Raw genomic sequence first — 23,997 nt, 5'->3', positions numbered from 1 at the left:
GGTCAGGAACACGGCTAGCATGGATAATAAAGTTGTCTTATAGAGCCATGAGGCTGATCAGACGGGCCAAGTCCACAGACTTGTAACTATGAAATTGCATTTATGATAATATTTCTTACTTACTTTTCTTACTACTGTAAAGTACTATACCTTTTTTTTTTTTTAAATGTATTAATTACATAATGCATTATTATTGCATCTGATATATTTACTATAATAAAATAGGTTGAAAAGCAAATATAATTTTCACATATATGATCAAATCAAAGATTAATTTGCATTGCATTCTTCCTTTGAGGAGCTGAAAAAACGATTTTAACCAAAAATATGTTGACACTGTGAGGCACAAAACACAGATCTGATTTAATATTTAATAAGAAACAACAGCGCTGAAGGTTTTCATGGTGTATTTACATCATTTGAAGACACTCCTAAACCTAAAAGCAATGCATTGAGTTATGTTAAGCATACAAGTGACAAAATATGCAAGTAGTTATTCTCTATTTCATATTAATAACCATGTGACAGATGGCTATATATTTTATACCTTTAAATCATGTTTGTTGAAATATAAATGTATATACTAAAATCAGTAATTAATGCTTGTAATGAGCAAGAATTACCAAATAAATAATAAACAATCTTAATGTAAATATAAAATACAGAAGTATGGCCACCATTAAAACATTTATCATGGAGCAGCATGTCTATGTCATCATACATACTCATATGCTACGCTGCTGATTCTACATACATACATTTTAGGAAACCATGGTTGATTACAGAGCCCAATAATCGTTATTTTAATTAACTTTTTGTAGATCTGAGTCTAGAAGTGGTGACAGTCTTTGGCAGATTTTCACAAACTATATTCATGTTAGCAGACATTGTCAAAACTTTGTTTATTTTTTTAAATTACTCAATCATACAAAACACACAATCATACAAGTAGACTTCACATGTGAACACAAGCTGGGGTAGTTGAAGTGAATACTGTGTGTATGGCATTTATTTTTTTTCTATATTTAATTTAAGTTGAATTTGGAAAAATATCAATGTCTATCATACCAGAGATATCACTGAACAATTAAAGCATGTTAACCAAAATGCATTACTCAGGAACATATGGATGTCTTCAAGAGAGACAAAACGAGCCATATATTCAGTCTTTCATTCAGTACACACTTTGTAGATATTCTTGCATTTTAAGATGCAATCAGTAATATCCTACTGGTGACGGACGGCACAAGTAATTGAAGTGTTCTCTTGAAGAAATAGAGCATTGCTGGTCTTCATGCTAGTAGTTATTTTCTCTGATGGCACCACCTTATCGGAGTCAGTTTGCACTCTGAAAATGTGGATACCTGCCAGCATAGAGATACTTTCAAGCGTTATAGGAAATGTAGGATCCAGCATTGAGCTTGACTCATACTCTGTACTTAAAGTCAGGATATTGAGGCCTCTGATGTGTCAATGACTATTCTTTCTGTTTTTTTTGTGAGTCCCTAAACATTAAACATATAAATAGTAAACTTGAAATATGTAGATCAAATCCCAATATAGAATTTGTTAAAAAAAGAAAAGAACTACGGGGTTATGTTAAGCATATAAGTGACAGTATTAGTAACACTACAGAGCCAGACTTTAGTGATTGCACCTTTATCTAACAGTTATAATAATCGTTCACCAGCAGGATTCCGGATTAGAGAGTGATAAATAAAACCATCTTCTCAATCTCTCATCAAATGCAGGTAATGAGCCGATTAATCATTTATTCATGAACATCAGTCCAGGTGTTGAAGTTCAGTATCAGGTCAAATGACTGGAGAGGAAGCCACATAAACTGCTCATTATTCCATCACAGCATTTAAGGACATAACATGCACCTCGTAAAAATGTAATATCAAACTGTCGTGTCAGTGGGCACTTCCAACTGCAGGACGTTAAAAGCAGCCAGCAAGTTACTTTAGATTGTTAACTGGAAGATTAGGATGGTGAATATATGGCCCAGTATGCAATGTTGCAGTTCCCTTAATAAGCATACTAAACAGAAAGGCACCATTGATATTTTTTCTGCACTGAATTATACTGTCAACTGTTGCTACATACTAGTGTATGGCACTTTACCTACGAGACATGAGCACATTTGTACATTTTTTATAAAACTCTTTATTTACTACATCACTAAAATAAAAGTTTCATTTTTCATTTATCTTTACACAGCAAATAATTTATAGAAAATAAAGGTTTAATAGTGACTATTCCTTTTTTTCCTCAACATAAAAGGATTTGCAGCGATTTCTTTTTACTTTACACAGCAACTGGATCTTGTTTGGTGGTGGAACTGGATGACTTGTCTTGCAGGTCATCTTTTGGTGATGCTGGGTTAGTCCTGCCGCTGTCTATAGCCCTGAGCAACAGGGTTGTCGTGCTATCTGTCGTAAGGAAGGGTGTGTATTCCCCCTGAGGCTCCTCTGTTTCGATCACTAGCACTCTGTCCCCACTGGACTCCATATAATGCAGCACATGGCCATTAAGGACGCTATTGGTGCTGCAGTTGTTGATGTTGTTGTTTGTATTAAGTAGCTTTTCATGAGATGCTGAGAACATATGGCTGACAGCTGTGGTGTCATGGTCAGCTATGGTTTGGTCATAACCATTCTTCATAGTAAACAGTGGGCTAGGTGGTAAGCTATGTGCCACATGGCCATGGTTGTAGTGTGCAGAGGTCCTCTTCTGTTCATCTCGGCTTAAGGACTGACGTGTGTTAGACAACAGCAGGGGGCACTCCTCCTCACCAGAGGGACTTAAAGCCACTGAGGGGACAGAGATGGCCAGGCTGGACAGGGGGGCTGACATCTCTGATGGAGGAGACCCTGGAGTTGCAGGAGAGGTCCGTGACACCGGGGTAGTCATGGCAGATACAAACCTGAGATGGAAAAAGTAAACATGATAGAAGTGAAGTGAAGGAACACATACAATTACTGTATATCTAATGATACTGCATGGTGAGTAAAGGTAGTCATAATGTATGATGAGCCCCATCAGTCAACCTCTAGTTTAGAACTAGTCCAGAGTATCCACAAGACACTTATAATTCATTATCAGTCACATTGATAGTGTTTTATGACTGTTGATGTAATGCATCAGAAAGCATTATTTGTGTTTATGAGTGTAGTCATAAAGCATTATGAATTAATTATAATTCACTATGAATGCGCTATAGATGTGCTCTTCCTAGGAAGTGTTACTGTTTTTTTTTCTTTTTTTCACTCCCAGCAGAAATCTGAAAAGTGTGTTTGTTGGGACCAACAAGATGTTGCTGTCATGCTGCAAGTAAATGCGTTCTTTATTCTGCTCCATTTGAATGGCGTTTGCAAAGACTAGCAAACATCCATTTCCTGTTAAGGCAGACTGGAAGCATAATCACCAGAGAGTGAAAGAGCATGAGAACAGCAACATACATACATGTTGTGCTCTTTTTCTAAGCTCTTTCCCTGAAAGAGAGCAAATGCATAGGAGGATGCAGAGTCTTTAATCACTAAAAAATACCTTCAGTAACATCTTTACCACCATCCACATCATGCAGACCACTATAGCAAGTGACAACTTATTTTTCAGTCCTGATTGATACCACACATGGCATCTCAACACAAGTTCAGTGCTCTGTAATAGTTAAGTACAAACATGATTCTGTACAGTACTTTGTCCTTGTACTGAATGAAAACATGACATGCACCCATGTTGAACCTGGTTCTGGCAAACACAACAGTATGTATTGTAATTTTTATTTGTATTTTTTGCTTTGCGCATTCACATTCCCTCCTCCGCTGTGTTTCGCGAAGGGCGGGACCTCACTCACGACACACACACCTACTGTCAGAGATAGAGCAGAGGAAAGGAGAGGAGTGAACTAAAATTAATTTTTAGGGATTTCTAGTTCATTATCCTTTCTTTTCTTGTAAGAGATTTTTTTCATCTTCTAATTAGTGCTTTCTCTGCCTCCCAGTGAAAAAGAGGTTCTTGAGGAATCATTTAATTCCATAAAGGGCGCCCACTCTTGCTTGATAAATGAACTGAACTCAGAAAACACCATCTAGAGCAGGGGTCACTAACAGGCAGACGCGGTCGAAGTCCGGACCCAGACGCCGACCTTTACGGACCCGGACCGGTACTTCTATTTTAAGAGCGCATTTTATGTGTATTTTTTAGCTTTGCGCATTCACATTCGCTCCGCTCTGTCTCACGAAGGGCGCCGTTTCGCACACACCTACACACACAGACAGGGGAGGAAAGGAGGAAAGGAGAGGAGTGAACTAGAGAATCACCGCACGCAACCCCCCCCCCAGATACAGTAGATGCAGTTGGGTTGAATTCGGAGCACTGCCAAAAATAGCCAGCAAGAACATGGATTCTAAAGTTAAGTTGACTGCGGGGGATGATTAGTCTGAACAAAGAGAATGGATGCAGAGGCTGAGAAGGTTGGAAGTAAGTGGCAAGGGTTTTGCTGTGAGATTGGGTACCTGTTTTTGTGTGCATTGATTAGCATGAAAACATGGGAATGGGAGGTAGCAGGAAATAGCTGCGGGTAACCTTTTATTCAAAAAAGCTGATTCCTGATGTAGCGATTATTGGTGACTGCCTCTGGTTCTTTGTAACCAGAAGCAGGAACCGCAACTACTGCCAACTTGTGCAGCCCGAGAGGCCACCCACAGCCATGCTAAATCCCCGCCACTCAAATGTGATGAAGGCCAACATCTAACAACTCTTGAAAGATAAAGACTTGAGAAAAGACATTCTGAATCAAACTACCCACCCTTAGTCAAAGGGGGGATGAGATGTCCCAGCAACATGCTGAGAGAGAGAGAGAGAAAAAGAGATGGAGATAAATCCAAGCATCAGAGGCAAGATCCAAAGAACCGACAATGTCCAAAATGCCGAGGTCCAAACATAACCTGCTAACACTCTCGGCACTGCATCTGTCCATCAGAACTGGTTAGTACCGATTTTTGTCTGGATCAAAAGGACCGATCTACAGTTCGGGATCCTTGGTGAGTGGATTGTTTGTAAATTTGTAAGTAATCCAAGCTAGCTTTAGTCTGACTTTTAGATTAAAGCAAGTTTGTGGTTAAGCTCGGTCTGTCTAAGACAAACAGTACATGATTTGATTTGTTGATAAGTAGGCTTGACAGACCTTTTTTTCACTTTCAGACTTATGGTCCTGATCTGGCGTGGGGGGCATGGCTTCAACTGAGAGGGGCGTCTAAATGTGAGTGACAGCAAAACAAAGAAATCTGAGGACCTTCCTCAATCATGTGGCCTTCAGGAAACGTAGGTACCTCGAGAAGTATATTCAACACTTTCTATACACCATATTCCTGTGATTGGCAGTAAAAACACTGACACCAGTGACAAAGTTCCGTTAAGCAAGCTGTCTGAGACCGTACTTGGTACCAATATCAGTATAAGAGCAATAAGCTATGATAGAGTGTACAGTTCAACAGCCATACTTCAATGATGTTTCCAACTTCCACATAGCACTGTGAACGCAGCGTAATATTTGCTTGGTGATTGCGACCGCTCCACCAGGACAACCTGCTCGGTATTTTTAATAGATACTCTGGAAAAGGAACCTAAATATTATGATAATGGGTTATTTTTGGTAGCACAGGGACATTAACGGAAAATAAGTTTTTAGTTGGGGAATTTAGACAAAGCTGGAAATTAAGCATTGCATGAACTAGCTTTATGCTATTAGCTGTAGTGTTAGTGAATTTTACACTATTTACAGTGTCCAACTCAAGTTTCTTAACGTGTATTGTCTTTATTAACTGTGTTTGCCAGAGTGTTTAACGTTACTATAATTCGACAGTGGCTGCAGCAACACAGAGCTTTATAAATGTGCTCACACAGAATCTCTCTCTAAATATAATAATGCTCGGTAATAACTAATGTCAAGTTATTAGAATCACATTATCATAGAGTTAGTTTCCATAACATTGTTAGTTCATAACCTTTGTTAAACACAAAGCATGACTAAATATATCTCTATATACAGTATATGTAGATGTTATTTCACATCATCATCATCAAAAGGACATTTAAAAGTGTAAATTGACAGTGTGAGGCTGAGGCTACATTTTCCTCATATGACAGTCATGTTACTTGACAACATTGCCTGTTTTAGCGTGTTTGCAATGCTTCTTAGAGATTGCTCTGCTGTAAAAAGCGCAATGTAAAAAAAGATCATTCATTCATTAAGCCCACATGTCTGTGAGGCGTATAAGAAAAATGCAGCGCTTTCAGTTGACTTTTTAAAGGCATACTGCGCACTCGCTGCCACCGGTGTTTAACTTTTCAAAAAGCGCCAACTGCTAATCAAACAGCTGATTGCTGTGTGTGCTCCACTTAGAGGTTGTGTCTTTAGATGTATTATTCTATCTACAAGATACTTTATTCATCCTCTTGGGGAAATTCTGATTAGTTTTATAATACTTTAGTCTTTAGTCAGTGTAAACTGATTTGGGAGCAAAAAGTAATAATATAAAAATCGAATCCAAAGCGATAAGCAGACTTGCTTTCATTTATTGATAATCACCCACAGCCTTAGGACAATTTGTGTGACTGTAACCTGACGGCTCTGACGTGTCACGCGACAACATACGGCTCAAGAAGTTGACAAAGTGAATATATATAATAAGATTTGATATAAGTCGTGTGCTTTAAGAGCTGCAGACAGTATGCATTGCCTTGCGTTGCTTTGCTCTGGGTACTTTTATGTATGCTGTGGGTTATTAGATGTAAACATAAACCTATTTACCACTTTGAATTATGATCTTATATTTAGTTTTTCATTCTGTTATGGCCTCTCTGGGAACCATCACCTTATCGTGGTGGAGAGGTTTGTGTGTCCCTATGAACCTGAGAGCTGTGTTGTCTGGAGCCTAGTGCTCCTGGTAGGGTCTCCCAAGGCAAATTGGTCTCAGGTGAGGGGCCAGACTAAGAATGGTTCAAAAACGACTTCATGAAAGAAAGGGAAAGGAAAGGAGAGACCCTGCCCGGAGGAAGCCCGGGGCCCCCGTCTGGAGCCAGGCCCAGAGGGAGGGCCCGACAGCGAGCGCCTGGTGGCCGGGTTTGCCATGGAGCCCGGTCGGGCACAGCCCGAAGAAGCTACGTGGTGCCTCCCATCCATCCATCCTGTGGGCCCACCACTCATGGGAAAAAACGCTGGGGTCGGGTGCGCTGTCACACGGGTGGCAGTGATGGTCAGGGACCTCGACGGACCAGACCCGGGCAGCAGAGGCTGGCTCTGGGGACGTGGAACGTCACCTCTCTGTGGGGGAAGGAGCCGGAACTAGTGCGGGAGGTGGATCACTACCAGTTAGATCTGGTGGGGCTTACCTCCACGCACAGTCTTGGCTCTGGAACCACACTCCTGGATAGGGGTTGGACTCTATTCTTCTCCGGAGTTGCCCAAAGTGTGAGGCGTCGGGCCGGGGTGGGGATACTCACTAGCCCCCGGCTGAGCGCCGCTACGTTGGAGTTTATCCCGGTGGACGAGAGGGTCGCCTCCCTACGCCTTCGGGTTATGGGGGGGAAAACTCTGACTGTTGTTTGTGCCTATGCCCCAAACCGCAGTTCTGAGTATTCGGCCTTCTTGGAGACCCTGAATGAAGCCCTGCAGGGGGCTCCAGTAGGGGACTCCGTAGTCTTGCTGGGAGACTTCAACGCACACGTGGGAAACGATGGAGACACCTGGAGAGGCGTGATTGGGAGGAAGGGCCTCCCTGATCTAAACCCGAACGGTCGTTTGTTGTTGGACTTCTGTGCTAGTCATGGAATGGCCATAACAAACACCATGTTCGAACATAAGGATGCTCATAAGTGCACGTGGTACCAGAGCACCCTAGGCCAAAGGTCAATGATCGATTTCGTAATCGTATCATCTGATCTGAGGCCACATGTTTTGGACACTCGGGTGAAGAGAGGGGCGGAGCTGTCGACTGATCACCATCTGGTGGTGAGTTGGATCAAGGGGTGGGGGAAGACTCTGGACAGACCTGGTAAACCCAAACGGGTAGTGCGGGTGAACTGGGAACGTCTGGAGGAAGCCCCTGTCCTGGGGGTCTTTAACTCACACCTCCGGCGGAGCTTTTCAGCCATCCCTGTGGAGGTTGGGGGCATTGAACCTGAGTGGGCGATGTTCAAAACCTCTATTGCTGAAGCTGCGGTGATGAGCTGTGGTCTGAAGGTCTTAAGTGCCTCAAGGGGTGGTAACCCTCGAACACCGTGGTGGACCCCGGTGGTCAGGGAAGCCGTCCGACTGAAGAAGGAGTCCTTCCGGGTTATGTTATCCGGGAGGACTCCGGAAACAGTTGCAGAGTATCGAAGGACTAGAAGGGCGGCAGCTTCTGCCGTGTCAGAGGCAAAGCAGCGGGTGTGGGAGAAGTTCGAAGAAGCTATGGAGAAGGACTTTCGGTCGGCACCAAGGTGCTTCTGGAAAACCATCCGGCACCTCAGGAGGGGAAGCGAGGAACCATCCAAGCTGTGTACAGCAAGGGTGGGACCCTGCTGACTGAGAAGGTTATCGGCCGCTGGAAGGAGCACTTTGAGGAACTCCTGAATCCGACTAACACGCCCTCTATGGTTGAGGCAGAGCTGGAAGCTGATGAGGGATCATCGTCAATTTCCCTGATGGAAGTCACTGAGGTAGTCAAACAACTCCACAGTGGCAAAGCTGCAGGGGTTAATGAGATCCGTCCAGAAATGCTGAAAGCTTTGGGTGTTGAGGGGCTGTCTTGGTTGACACGCCTCGTCAACATTGCGTGGAAGTCTGGGACAGTGCCTAGGGGTTGGCAGACCGGGGTGGTGGTTCCCCTATTTAAAAAGGGGGACCAGAGAGTGTGTGCCAACTACAGGGGTATCACACTTCTCAGCCTCCCTGGTAAAGTCTACTCCAAGGTACTGGAGTAGACTTTACGGCCGGTAGTCGAACCTCTGATTGAAGAGGAACAATGCGGATTCCGTCCAACTCTTTACTCTTGCAAGGATCCTGGAGGGGGCCTGGGAGTACGCCCATCCAGTCTACATGTGTTTTGTGGATCTGGAGAAGGCGTATGACCGGGTCCCCCGGGTGATACTGTGGGAGGTGCTGCGGGAGTATGGGGTGAGGGAGTCACTTTTGAGGGCCATCCAATCCCTGTACGCCCAAAGCGAGAGTTGTGTCCGGATACTCGGCAGTAAGTCGGACTCGTTTCCCGTGAATGTTGGCCTCCGCCAGGGCTGCGCTTTATCACCAATCCTGTTCGTGATTTTCATGGATAGGATATCGAGGCTTAGTCGTGAAGGAGAGGGGTTGCAGTTCGGTGACCTGAGGATCTCATCGCTGCTCTTTGCAGATGATGTGGTCCTTATGGCATCATCGGTCTGTGACCTTCAACAGTCACTGGATCGGTTCGCAGCCGAGTGTGCAGCGGTTGGGATGAGGATCAGCACCTCCAAATCTGAGGCCATGGCTCTCAACAGGAAACCGGTGGATTGCCTACTCCGGGTAGGGAATGAGCCATTACCCCAAGTAAAGGAGTTGAAGTACCTCGGGGTCTTGTTCGCGAGTGAGGGGACAATGGAGCGAGAGATTGGCCGGAGAATCGGAGCAGCGGGGGCGGTATTACAGTCACTTTACCGCACCGTTGTGACGAAAAGAGAGCTGAGCCAGAAGGCAAAGCTCTCAATATACCGGTCGATCTTCGTTCCTACCCTCACCTATGGTCATGAAGGCTGGGTCATGACCGAAAGAACGAGATCACGGGTACAAGCGGCCGAAATGGGTTTTCTCAGACGGGTGGCTGGCGTCTCCCTTAGAGATAGGGTGAGAAGCTCAGCCATCCGTGAGAGACTCGGAGTAGAGCCGCTGCTCTTTTACGTTGAAAGGAGCCAGTTGAGGTGGTTCGGGCATCTAGTAAGGATGCCACCTGGGCGCCTCCCTCGGGAGGTGTTCCAGGCACGTCCAGCTGGGAGGAGACCCCGGGGAAGACCCAGGACTCGGTGGAGAGATTATATCTCCTCATTGGCCTGGGAACGCCTCAGGATCCCCCAGTCGGAGCTGGAGGATGTGGCCCGGAGAAGGGAAGATTGGGGTTCCTTACTGGAGCTGCTGCCCCCGCGACCCGATCCCGGATAAGCGGTAGACGATGGATGGATGGATGGATGATTCTGTTATGGATTTGTCGAGGATTTATTGTTCTTAACTTAAAATTGAGACACCTCTCTGAATTGAGGGGAATGTAATTTATATTTGGATCTGGTTCTGCTAGATATATTTACTGAAGTGTATTTGTTTAGTTCTAAATTACTATACACATTGCTTATTAAAACTTTATGTAATATATTTATGAATTATTTTATGTATTCCTCAGTGTGTTGGCCCCAATGATGTATCATTTTGGTGAACAGTATAGTGTGAGCCAGAAAGCATTGGCATCATATACTAAATATAATAAATATCAGCAATTGTGTATAATAGGCTACATTACTCCTAATAGCTGTATGTGTGCCTTCTTAAAGTTATTGTTGTCTTGTTTAAATTTATCAACCAATTACCTTGTACTTTAAGGCAAGTCCCTGTCGGAGTTGGGTGTGTCTCTGCACTTCTTTGGATGAGCACTTAAGTCTCTGCTGCCACCAGTGGCATTCAGACGACCTCGGCTGCCCTGTGTGGCACGTTGGCTATTCTCCGCCAATGACATCACCGAGACAGACTCAGTGTCAGACAGAACACTGTTGCTCCAGTCATTACTCCAGCTGCAGAGACAGGGAGGGGGTCGTTTACATGGAGACAGGTTTCAGACAGGCCTTTAGACCATGACATAAATATATTGTGGGTCAAATTTGTGTACCAGAGCCTTTCACTGTATTTCATTCCAGTTTGCTCACAGCCTGCATAAATTCAAAGTTGGATTCAATGATGCAGCAGTTATCATACTATATTGAGAGAAGTCTCTGCGAGCGTGTGCGTGCGTGTGTGTGTGTGTGTGTGTGTGTGTGTGTGTGTGTGTGTATGTGTGTCTGAGTTTTGGTTATCTGGCCAACCTTCAGACCTATCTACTTGACATTTGGCGTGTGTGTTGCTGAGGACTCGAGGTAGTGTAGTTCCCCACATGGAGTTATTTGTATTTGTATCAGTGGTTCTGAAGAAAAAATCAACAACCCGGTCTGCCCGCCTAGACTTTAGTTAATGCAATAGATATGAATCAAAATCCAACAGTGTAGCCACATCCGCTAACGGCCACTATGGGACGATGTGTCTTATTTTACAAAATAGCGCAAGTAATGTTCAGCCAATCAGGATTGAGCCTGCCAATATTTAAGAAAGTAGACCCAATAAAGATGCCGTTCTGTTCGATGGATGAGACAGCATAGTTATCCTGTTCTAATAATTATAATAATGTTAAATTATACAGTTAAGGATGACTTGGTCCACAGGAGGCACAGCAATCACCCAGGGGGTTTGAATCCTGGTACAGTACCTCCTGGTGAAACACACAAGACAATTGTGTGCATGTAGGGGCATTGTTGAAGTTTCATGTTAGCAGCTATTGGTCTGTTTCCAGCAAACGTCTTCTTGGAGTTTTGCTGTGACAGAACTAAGATTCACAGTTTGCCCATCCTGAGGCTGAAAATGGTTCAATGTAATTTCCTTTGTTAAAGCAAAATTCCTACTTCACCTTGCAATCCAACTGATGACATGCCATTGTTGTGGCTGGGTGACCTTCTCCAAATTATCATATACATTCTTTTATCCACTGACTTGGCAAATAAATGACAGAACAGATATTTATTCCAGCTATTATTGTATAAACATACAGAGACGTCCCATAGTGGCTGGGCTGTTCGGTGGATTTTGATGTGTGTCTATTTGCACTTTTACGCTAACCAAAGCCCAGCTGGGTGGACTAGGTTTTTGCAGTTTTCTACTGAAATGCTGATTGCTAAATAACTTCACACATAGCACTGCACTCCCTTGGGTCCTCAGCCACACACATGGCAAGCGTGAAGTAGATCAGTCTAAGGGTTGGCGAGATAATCAAAACTCAGATACACACACACACTCACAGTATATGGTATGATAATATGGAACATGAAAACCTTGTTTTTAATATTGCTGTGTGATTCTTATATTGTGTGATCCTTTGTGTTTGACTCCTCATCATCACACTCATCTAATGATATTTCTGTACTTAAGTGCAGGCTTGAGGCCTCATTTATCGCTTTCCTGACAAGGACATGATTCAAAACAATTCTTCAATTCTTTGCTATTTTTCCATCATTAGAAAACCTCAGCATTAACAGCAGCAGTTCAGACTTGTGGTTCACATGCAAAGTACTTCACTGAAACAGAAGTAAAATGTTTGCTCTGTGGCTCCGCGGATCACTTGCTCACAACGCTGTGTGGAGAGAGTTTAAATGGGTTTGGCAGCTTTCAATCCAGGAGAAAACATCTAGGTTTATAGCAATAGCTAGTATTTAAAATGTCTGGATTGGTCCTGATCTTTATCCTGTGGATCGGGCTTAAGACATGTATACACATTCATTTCAGGGTGTATATCATTATTTATCATTATAGGCTTTGTTCGGTTCTTTTAGGTTCTCTTTGGTTCAATGTTCTTTTTCTGGGCTTTGTCTCCCCTATGAAAGGCTCGTGTGCCACTGTGTAGTGCGTTGAACATGCACTAGTACTGCTTAATGTGTCCTGCCTAAACTGTTGTGCTTGTGTGCTAATATTGTTTAGTTCAGGGGTGCCCACACTTTTTTGGCTTGTGAGCTACTTTTAAAATGACCAGGTCCAAGTGATCTACCTGTATTAAAAATGCTGCGACGGGGGTGGGGGGGTGCTGTCTGAGCTTCGTGCGACGGGGTGCTGTTGCGTAGTTCACTCCTCTCCTTTCCTCAGCTCTGACTGTAGGTGTGTGTGTGGGAGTGAAACAGAGCGGGGAAGTGAATGTGAATGTGCAAGTCAGGAAAAAAACAAAAAACTTGGGGTGGGGTTCCGTTGGGGGAATATATATACTTTTTTAACGGTGCACGATCTACCCGCACAACACTCGATCAACCTTTTGGGCACCCCTGGTTTAGTTGTTCTAGTTTTGCTGTAGAACCACATTAATTAAGAGCATTGAAGATATCATCCCAGCATCCCTACATTCTTCAATGCACCACAGTGGTCAAAGTTCCCAAACATCTAAAGTTGCATCTGAATTATGAAGTCTTCATTACATTCAGTGTCTTACAAGAACTATACAGAACAGAGGACAAAGATACTTTTGACAATGACAATAAACAAGAGCTATTGTATGAACACCACGGCGGGTGTAACAAGCATTATTTATTTAGTTGTATTTACTATTTATATAAATATTTATCTGACACACATTACATGACATACACACAGTATATAGGACATAGAGGTTTGTTTTTATGTATGTTTTGCTGTTTATGTCATTATACTAATCAATGTAGACAAAGTTGAACTGCAACACATCCCACCACCAAACTGTGCATACTGAGCTCTAATTTAGTCACACCAAGGCACAATGCCAGGAGATGATCTATTCTTTTTTATTTTATCGCCAACATGGGAAGAGGTTGCACATATTCGCTTTCTATTGGTATAGGCCTATTCCGAGTTGTTCTCAAAACCAGAGACACCTGTGTCCTGAACAATGGTGCATCAGGAAACATTTTACAACAGTAAAACACAGAAACTTCACCTAGAACAAGAGGAATTGCTTTATTTTAGTTTTGTAGCTGTGAAGAGTAGCTGGGCTGATGTGTGATGCTGAGCAAAGTGACAAAGTACTGACTAATTAAAACCAAATCAAATTTACCAAACTGACAAAATATATTTTAAGTTCTTTCTTACCTTTGGCTAGAGATGTGGGTGAATGTTGTGGGTTCATGCGCAGAAAAAGTATTTTTGCTTGTGGAGAAGGTTGTTTCTGTCTCCCTCTCAGCTGCATGCTGCAAAGTTGTCCCATTACATTGCTATAAAAAGAAAGAGCAGGAAACAGATTAACAATTGACGTGCATGTAAAGATTTATCATGTTTTTAATCCGTTTATTTGATACCAACAAGTAACAGCATACATTGTTAGGCTGCAAATCTTGAAGAGGCAAGTTAGAAATCTGACATCCTCTGGCTGAGCTTGCCAGGTTGGGGCCAATACCAGTGTTGTTCCTCTTATTCCTCAGGCTCTGTCTCAGACGGTCATGGAGCTCCTTCCTCCGCTTCCTGTTTGTGAAGAAACAAAGTATTCCAGATTAAAACTTGACAACATGTCTGAGGGTAAAGTTATCATTGTAGCTCAGGAGATACATTTACCCATTTTCATCTAATGTCATTATGGCTTGACTGTAGAAATGTTAATTCATGTATTTTACTTATTTTACTTATTGAGGTCAGTATAAAATAAACTCTACAATGTTGTTAATGCGTCCAATAGCGCCACACAATCCAACATCATTTTGTTTGGCTGTATCTCTGATCATTGCTGATGATGACTAGCTTTAGGTATTTGTGAAACGCTGGTTGCCTAACATAATTGTCTAAAGGAGGTCAATGCCTGGATGTCTCAGTCTGCTGTGGCTAAATAACAACAAAAGTAAGATTTAACAGATATATTACACTGATTATGGAACAGTCTCCCTCTGGTAATCAGGTTAGCAAACATTACTTTACGACAAACATTACTGAGTATTTTAAATCTCTTTCTACTTATATATGCCATTGTATTGATGTTTCCATGCCCATACCCAACACAGTTCACAGTTGAGATTTGGGGACTTGTGGGAACTATTGGACACTATATTAAAATCTTTAATGCTGCATTCTCATGGATTCAGGCGCCTGGTAGACAGCACACCGGAGATCATTTTAGTGGATGAGAGCAGGACAGTAAAATTAGGTGAGGCCAGCAGAAAATAACTTTTACAGTAGATGGTTTAAATAAGTTAAAATATTTAAACTTTTTGCAGTTAACAAAAGGTTTGCCGCAAAAATATTTATTAATATTAGCTCCTTCACACAAGGAGAAAACATGGACAACAAGAAACTAATTATTTTGATGCAAAAGAAATGTATGATCAAGATATTACAAGAAGCTTCTTGTAATATCTCGGTAGGATGCACTACTAGAATAATTAAATTGAAAAATAATCACAAGTTTCCCTGAATCCATGTGAATGCAGCATAAGTCACAAATGAAACATAAATATGTGAAATTAATTACTTTGTTTTGCAGTAAGCAACCACACACATGATTCCAACGACTAGGAGTGCAATGCAGATTCCTGTTATTGTTAAAATGCGTTTCTGATACAGCTCCTCAGCTTCTGAAAAAGAGGACAGTCCAATTTAAAAACTTCAGGTGTACAACACACACACACACACACACACACATACACACACACACACACACACACACACACACACACACACACACACACACACACACACACACACACAGAGACACAGACACAGACATTAGGACCATTACAGCCATAAACCCAAACAATAAGAAAATCTCTGTAAGGACGTTTTTTTAGTTTACAGCAACCAACAGCCCAAATGCATCGTTATATTATTTGCTATTATTGCCATGATTGGGTTGTAATCCACTGAGCTGGGAGTCACAGTGGCCGTCATTCATTCAGCTTTCATAGCAGCCAAACATGGTAATTATGACTGACAGTTAGTCCTATTCTTTTCAGTACTTCTAAATGTAGTCTGTCTGAAGGACCAAAGCATTAACATCAGTGCTTAAAGTGGTACTCCAGTGATTAAATATTGCACTTTCATAAAGTTGGGAAACTAGTGAGAGATAGTTTTAATGGTCATAATGGAATCAGCAGAGGCAGAGATATCCTAACTTTCAGTCCGAGCGCCACAAACACTGGATTCTACACTTCCCATAATGCATCTCAATAGTCTCTTGACCTGACATCGTAGTGACGTCATCAGGGTTATTTTCCCAGACTTGACATTTCTTATATTGGAAACCATTATACAGCTGTTTCCAAAATCAGTGTCCCTTTAATATAATAATCAGATAAGAGCTCCGCCTCAGAGCCAAAACAATGCATTGCCCTGTATTTGCTAATTGCAGGTTCATTTGTTTCCATGTAAGCCAACAAGTAGCAGTCAGCACAGGAATTTAGGGGGATCCTCATCAAAGTGTTTGTTTAAGTTTGTTTTTATGATGATGAAAGGATCATCAGCCAATGAATCATCAAGACGTCATATATTTTCAACTCTTAAATATTGATTCTGGTATTGTCCTTATCGATGTATCGATAGCGCTCTCAGCAATCAAAGAGAAATTAGTCTAACATCTATGAGACGCAAATCCAGCTCTCAACCGTGGCTCCTGCTTGTCTTTATTGTCCTATAAACCTTGGAAATCATCTCTTGAGGGATGATGAAGGTAAAGGTAAGAGACAGTGGTGCGTTCTCAAAGAGGAACTGAGTTAACTTAAGTGGGTCACCTTACTCTGACGGAATATAGAGATGCCTGCCAGGAATTATACTAATTTCAAAGCAGCATAATGTTAAACACTTTGATATCACATGATCTTTCCCAGGTGAGCTCAAGTCCATTAGACTGTTTCCCTTCGCTTTTCTTTTTTCATTTTCATTTTGCAAGTAAGTTTCTATCGTTCTTTATGATGATTCTCTATGGGACTTTTGGAAGTCCTCCAAATGTGTTTCAGCAGTATAAAACTAAGGTATTTTGTATATTGACAAACATACTGTGCATAATAAAGTTTATTTGCATATTTCTTACAAAATGCTTTTTTTTTTAAGTGTGAATTTCACCAACCTAAAATGCTCATAGGCTCTTTGTGGAGGAACAGAAGTGAACTAGATGTACCGTGTAGGCCAGTTTTTATGGTGTAGTATATTAATTAAGATATACCACACCAACATGAACCTTTAAAATGGGAGAGGCGTGGCTTCTTTTTTCCCACAGATAATGCAATCAAATAATAGACTGCTCATTTATATAATATCAGTGTTTCATAAAGCAGCTGCAGAGAGTGTTTAGTGTTTTTCACAGTGTTTAAATTTGGTCTTATGCCTAAACTCTGTAAAGACTCTGTAAATGAGTCTTGTCAGCCGTAAAAGAGAACCTATTAGAACACAGTAAGCTCCATGCAGTAATTATTTATATATTATATATACAGTAAGTATTTTAAATCAGTTAACTGTCCTACAGCTGGCATTGTTCAAGAATATATTGTATTCCATTTTAATTAAATTCTCTAATTAACTAAACAAAATATTGACACTAATTAATGGCAATTTTCATCTGCTTTCTTGGGGCAGGTTGATATTACGAATTTTAGTACATGTTTAAACAATTTAGCAGATATAAGACGACCCTGGCCTTAGTAAGGTGAAAAGAGGCAGAAACTACAGAGCTGCTATAATGAAGAGGGGCTACAAGGAACAGTTGGAAACATACATCTAGTGGAGATGAAAGAGGAAGGCAGATGGAAGGAGATGGAGGGAGTTAGGAGGACAGCGATGCTGCTCTGTTATCTCATGCTGAGCACTAGTTGCAACAGAAAATGCAAAAAGGGAGCGCTGAAGGGGTGTGAACACACAGCATCAGAAATGTACAGCCTCTTTCGCTTTCATGTACTCCAATGAATCATCAACATTTGGACTGTTTAAATCAAAAAGACACATGTGACATTTGACGTCAGAATGATAGATGACACCACAGTGCTTTGTCACAAATAACGTTGATGTGTTAATATGTGATATCCTATTTGTTCTGATGGTCATGGCTGTATGATCCCTTCATCCGGCAAGAGAAAACTATCTTTAGTAGAGGGGTTTAGCTTACAGTCTTACATCTGCAAACTAGGAGGAAGGAACAATCCATACCCATAAATTCAATCCCAAGATGTTCTGTCAGTGCAGAAAGGTGACAAAAAAAAGAAAATTGGATTTTTCAGATGAGATTATAGTATTTGTAGTTTCTTACATGTGTTTTTAAGGTAAAAGAGATGTAATCAGATTTAGCTTGATGGATTAAGGGTAACACATCATTATACACACATTATACACTGTAGACGTTATATATGAACTTGTAAAAACATAAAGTATCTCAAATCTATCCTAAAGGTACAGGAAACAAATAACACCAGGGTGGTATGTGCATTTCTATTAAATGTAAATAAAAACGGGAGCAACAAAGCCACATGGAATAGGTTGCTATGGCAATACACAAACATGGCACACATAAACTGTCAAAAATACTAGTTAAACACAACAACAAACCAAATGGAAAGTTTGGGTGTGCTTTACACTGATTAAGTATCAACTGCCAGATCTGACTGATTTTCACTCTGCACACACATTCTTATGACATTTTATGGTAAAAGATCTGCCAAATGTGTCACCTGTAATAGTTCTTCACTGTGCAGTGAAGTAGGCATGGGTATTCTCTCAACACTAATAACAACACCACATCAAAGGAGAGATCCTGGACCTTTGTTTGTGATGAAACATTGCCAAACTGTTTTAAGTAGAAGTGAAAAAAATAACGATGATAAAAATGAAGTTTAAAAAAAACAATAACGAAAGAATTAACAGACTTTTTTGTGCTTTAACACCTAGTTTATAACAAATTCACCATTTTCAGTTTCCTGTACCTTTAAAATGTTGGTGAAAGTATATATTCCAATTACAACACCAATAAGGTTGTTTGTTTTTTAAAATGTTGTCCTGTAATGAAAATACCTAAAATGATCTGAATACAATATCGTACATTATGTATCCAACTAAGGCACGACTACCGCACTGATGTGGCTTGGTGCATGCACTTCCATCAGTGTGCTTGCATTTATAGACCACCATGCCAAACAGTCAATAGACAGTCAGTTAATGGGATAGGGATACACTCAAAAGTCAACACTAAATTTAGCATGCTATGACGATCATGCACCATTCCCAACACATACATAGGGATCATATTAAGATTTTAAAACATCTGAATCTATTATTGATTGTTTTGAAAAATCAATAACACAAAACTTAAAATACAATAAATGTAAAATAAAAACATTTGCAGAGCAAACATGTCATTAAGAAACTAGAAAGTGAGGGACAGTGAACCGCTCCTCCCTCTGCTGCTCTTATCTTGATCACACTGGTTTTGTTTTTGCGGTGAGTGCTGTCTTGTTTTTCCTATTTTAAAACGTCCCTCACCAGAAAAACGACAATGCTTAAAACAACCTTGTGGTCATGCAAATAACGATTTCCTCTCTCAGAAGCAAAGGTGGAAGTGGTTGAACTTTGTTATAGTGCTAGAAAACCTCTTAGAGAGGAAGTAGGAGGTAGATGGGTGGGCAAAGTGTCTGACTTTGACACTAAAAACAATTGTTGACACCTCATCCCATCCAGCAGTAAGTGTTGGTTTCCATTAACGATGAACCGTAACAAGCTATTTTTATAAACCCGTGTGACTGCCCTTGTCAGAGTCCACACTGAACGCACTCAAAGCCAACAACTGAAACACAGTTCTTGCTGGGAACTGTGGGACAATAAAATACCTGTTAACTTTTGTCCAAAGTGGCTCCTAATAAGTGCATTCAACCTCTGTAGGAACAAGAGCTAGATATCATCAACATGTGTACTGTAAATGCATCTTTATAAAACAAACAACTGCAATTGCACAAAAGAATACTTACCAGGTGTAGCAAGTGGTGACCAGAACCTCATTCCCCCATAGAGAATTGAGTAAACATTTCCTACCTTTTTCTGTTTACATGACCCCTGGGTCAAGAAACAGCCTTGCAGGACTTATGGAGGATGATCAAAGGAAAGTTAAGTGCCAACTGGGGATAAACCTAAACCAATTTACCAATTTCTGACCTGCTTCAATAGGTCATGCCTCGCACCAACAAAGCATCGACCCCATTAAGGGCCAATATCTTACAGTCCATATCTCCAGCAGGATAATAGTCTGACTCACTGGACGTGGACCGCGGGTGTAAGCCTGTCATTGGCCGCGTCGAGTTTGGCTGGTATTCTCCTACCCTTATATGGGCACCATCGCGGCTTCCAGTGCTTAGCGCCGCACAAGATGATTGTGATTGGTTTGAAGAAATACAAGCAAGCCAGAGCGATTCTTTCCTCCTATACCAGAGTGATTATTGCTGTGCAGATACAGTAGGTCTGGCTACGCGAGACTAGCAGGATAATGACCCCAAACATGTATCAAAAAGACCCCAAGAATGGATGAGAAGAAAGCACTGGACTGTTCTGAAGTGGCCTGCTATGACTGAATTTAATTAAAATTCTATTCTTCTACTCAGTAAAAATACTGATCTTCTTTTGATAGGCCGAAGTTGTGTGCCGTCATCTTTTGTACCAATCAATGTATTTCTGCAACATATTTCTGATGCCTCAATTAATGTATTTACACTACACAAGAAAATGGGTTCAAGGATGAGAGTCCCTCCACGACATAAGACCAGGACTATTCCAATGGGACTCCTTTACATGGCTCACCACAAACCAGTCAAAGCCTTAAAATGTCTGCTTGCACACCTTAAAGACAGGATCCCCACTGAGAAGAAGACTGCAGGGATGTATGACATTATCATAACATCAAACTGGGTAAACACTCCATCAGTAAATCAGCAAGGACCCAGGACAAGAGACTGATCAAACATCAGAAAGAGACAACATGAGCTGTCTGTGAACACCATACCAAAACTGATCACAGCCTCCATTGTGAAGAGGTCTAAGCCATTGACTAGCAGTCAGTGAGGCTATCAACATCCAAAGGCCACATATACAGTACAACCACCTGGTATCACATGATTGAAGTTTCGCACCCATAATGACAAGTGATCCATCTCCATGACTAATGAGACAATTTAATCCACTAAGTTTTCCAAAATGTGGTCAGCAATGTCCTTACATTGTTGAAGACAGTCTGGGCAGCCCTTGCAGCTTCTTTCACAGTTAAAGATTTGATCATGGACTCCACATCCAAACCACACCCACATTTAGGCGTCTGAGGTGTGACCTGAAATAAATCTGGACAGGGACCTCACCACGTAGTGATCTAGTAAAAGTTCAGCATGTCTTTTAACTCTTGAATCACAAAAATTGGTGTCAGGTTCAAAACTAAGATGTTTAAGCATCCAAGCACTGAATATGAAGATTTTACACCTTTCACCATTCTACATGGACTTTGAACGTTGTTCAGTTGTCACCAATTCTGTTACATAATCTTTTGACTGCAGTTACAGTGGCCACCTGTACAACTGTACATACTGTTGGCTACCCTTCATTGGGGCAGCAGTGAATGTGTGCCATATCACTGGCTGAGTGCTGCAAAACACTTTCAGTCTCTAAGTTCAATTCAACAGCAATAATATCATGTCCAATGGAGCTTCACAGTCAGCCTAAGTTTAAATGAGCAGAGCTGTATCTTGTGTGTAAGATGTAATTCCTTTTTGGGAGGAGGACAGTTACACTAGAGCCAAACAGACTGCTCTATTCTTTCTTTATAATTCAGCTAACACCCTTTCTGTTCCGGCTTTTTCTGTGCAGAGGCCACTGCTTAAATCGTAAACATTACCAATTGCTTCTGTGTTGTGTAGCATTATTGCAACAGAGTCACTAATTGGTGAAACAGACCTTACAAGATGTTAAGCAATCATAGCTGGTGTGGCAGTGAGGTTCAGGGCATCCATTGTTCGACATAAAAAACATTCCTTGCTCATGCTGTCACTTACACAGGTAGATTTGTGATGTTGGGAGACTCAAGCCTGAGGCCTGTAAGACTGATGATTGTGGAGAGGAATTGGACATTTCAGCATCTACCCTCTGCAGCTTCTCACATTAATATGTAGCACTTTGAGAATTGTGACATGGAATATATGCATGCTAAAACATGTGGACAGAGAGAGAGATCACACAAGTGCACAATACTAAACAAAGTGAAACTATACAACATAAAACTATTTACAATTCTGTGGTTCATGAAAGGGCACATCTGGAATTTCATAAAGTCGGCTTTACTACTGATATCTAACTCCCTTATTCCAGATTTCCCTGATGCAATTATTGAAGAAAATGACACACCCCCATGGCCAAGAGTTGTTATAACTGTGGATGCAGAAAAGGGTCAAGCCAGAACATCTTTTATGAGACCACTTGATCAGCTCTGCTCAAAGTCCCATAATCCAAATTTTTTTACTTGTGCTAATGGAAGCTTTGGATGGCTATGGTATGACCCACTGCCACCTAACTACCTGGAAGTTCTGAATATGAAAAGAATATTTAACAACATGGAAACGGATGCGCTTATCATACACCAAGATTGCCCATAATGGGAAGCTAGTTAGTCATTGTCAACCCAGTTCTAAAGAGACCAACCTGTGCTACGTATAGGAAAGATGAGGAAGGTACAGTAAAAGCAGCAGAAACTTTAATCTGTAGATGTAGACATACCAGTGTCACTGTCTGCATGTAAAGAAAGTAATAGCTGCTGGAATTGCCACCAGCAGAGTGTACAACAGTTGTAAGTATAGTGTATAACTTCAATCACTTGAGCCACCTCTTCACCAGACTATCTGACTTCCTTACTAGCAGGTTAGAACAAGGTCAGTTAAGTTATGTGTAACCAGACAGCTTTGCCAAAATGAGCACAGTTTCAATTTGCAATTTGATTTCATTGGTTTCATCAATAACAGCTAAAGAAATCATTCAAAAATATCACTAAGACAATAAACAGAACTTTCTTGTCATCAATAGTTAAAGTTGCACTTGATCTCTCAATACATCAATGATGTTGTGTCTGTGTGCATGTGTGTGTGTGTGTGTATGTGTATGTGTATGTGTATGTGTGTGTGTGTGTGTGTGTGTGTGTGTGTGTGTGTGTGTGTGTGTGTGTGTGTGTGTGTGTGTATGCGTGCGTGTGTGTTTGTGTGTTTGTATGTTTGTATGTTTTCTGTGACTTACAGCTGACTCAACAGTTAAGGTCTCTAACGTATCTACATTACCGATAAACTGACCTTGTGTCCCCCTTGCAGGTAATTGCAGCAGTTATTATACTTTCAAGAAAATGTCACACGTTAGCATGCCTACACTTGCAGTTCTAAAGTGTTGCTGCTGTTATATTTCTCAATGCTGGCATAGGTTGGACTGGAACTGCATAACCAGAACTATAGGTCTGAAGCAGCTGGCCTTGCAGTTCTACAAGTGCTTTCTATCAAAGACACTATTTGTTCTTTCTTGATTTATCTTTTCAGTTATATAAATAAATAAATTCACTATCAAATAAACGGGTTCTAGTTAACGAAAAATTAAAATATTGTTTTCAAAAATATTGTTTTCAAAATATCCAGAAATTGTTGGAACACTTTTACAACTTGCAACTAGTTTGATTGTGTTCTAATATAATTAAAAAGTATGTTGTTTATATATAAATAGAGGTATATGTTTAAACATAAAGACAGAAAATATTTTTCAGTCATTTGAAATAGACATAAAATTAATATAACTTCTACAACCCCACATGCAGCTTTAACAGAAAAACAACACAAATAAAACAAACTTAAACATGCAAAACATTTTGGGCTGCATAAATCACAGATCTACAGAACAGGTACACAGCACACAAACTGTTAATTGAGCATGCTCCAATCCAAGAACAGATAGAATAGGAAATAGACATACTGTAAAAGCTGGCCATTACATAGTTTTGGCAGCGATCACCAGTAAATTCATTTGGACACCTGCACAGGAAACACAAGAAACAGACAAAAAGAGAAAAGGAATTAGTTTATACAAGAGCTGTGCAAAACCCACGACAGTCATCACTGGTGTTGGCAGAAAGGGCAATCTAGACCAAAATACCTAGCTATAGTTAAGGGTGATTATTTGAGAAACAGTTCTATTTTGCACAGGCACTC

The 23,997-nt window shown here is 41.1% G+C and overlaps 1 protein-coding gene across 2 annotated transcripts in view; it reads right to left on the bottom strand.

Moving 5' to 3' along the window:
• Positions 1 to 390: 390 nt before the first annotated feature.
• Positions 391 to 23,997, bottom strand: part of nrg1 (neuregulin 1) — a 41,619-nt gene continuing 18,012 nt past the window's right edge. The window contains exons 3-7 of one of the 2 annotated variants that reach the window (XM_029443999.1): positions 23,762 to 23,820; positions 15,285 to 15,387; positions 14,143 to 14,287; positions 13,919 to 14,040; positions 391 to 2,929 (exon numbers count right to left, since the gene is read on the bottom strand). In XM_029443999.1, coding sequence (XP_029299859.1) covers positions 2,311 to 2,929; positions 13,919 to 14,040; positions 14,143 to 14,287; positions 15,285 to 15,387; positions 23,762 to 23,820 — 1,048 coding nt within the window. In that variant the 3' untranslated portion in view covers positions 391 to 2,310. The remainder of the gene's footprint in view (positions 2,930 to 13,918; positions 14,041 to 14,142; positions 14,288 to 15,284; positions 15,388 to 23,761; positions 23,821 to 23,997) is intronic. The other variant, XM_029444000.1, reaches the window with a different exon arrangement.

The sequence above is a fragment of the Cottoperca gobio genome, chromosome 12 (assembly GCF_900634415.1).
Source record: "Cottoperca gobio chromosome 12, fCotGob3.1, whole genome shotgun sequence".
Lineage (NCBI taxonomy): Eukaryota > Metazoa > Chordata > Actinopteri > Perciformes > Bovichtidae > Cottoperca > Cottoperca gobio.
Note: the sequence above shows the minus strand (reverse complement) of the source record. Positions and strands in the feature narration are given on the sequence as shown.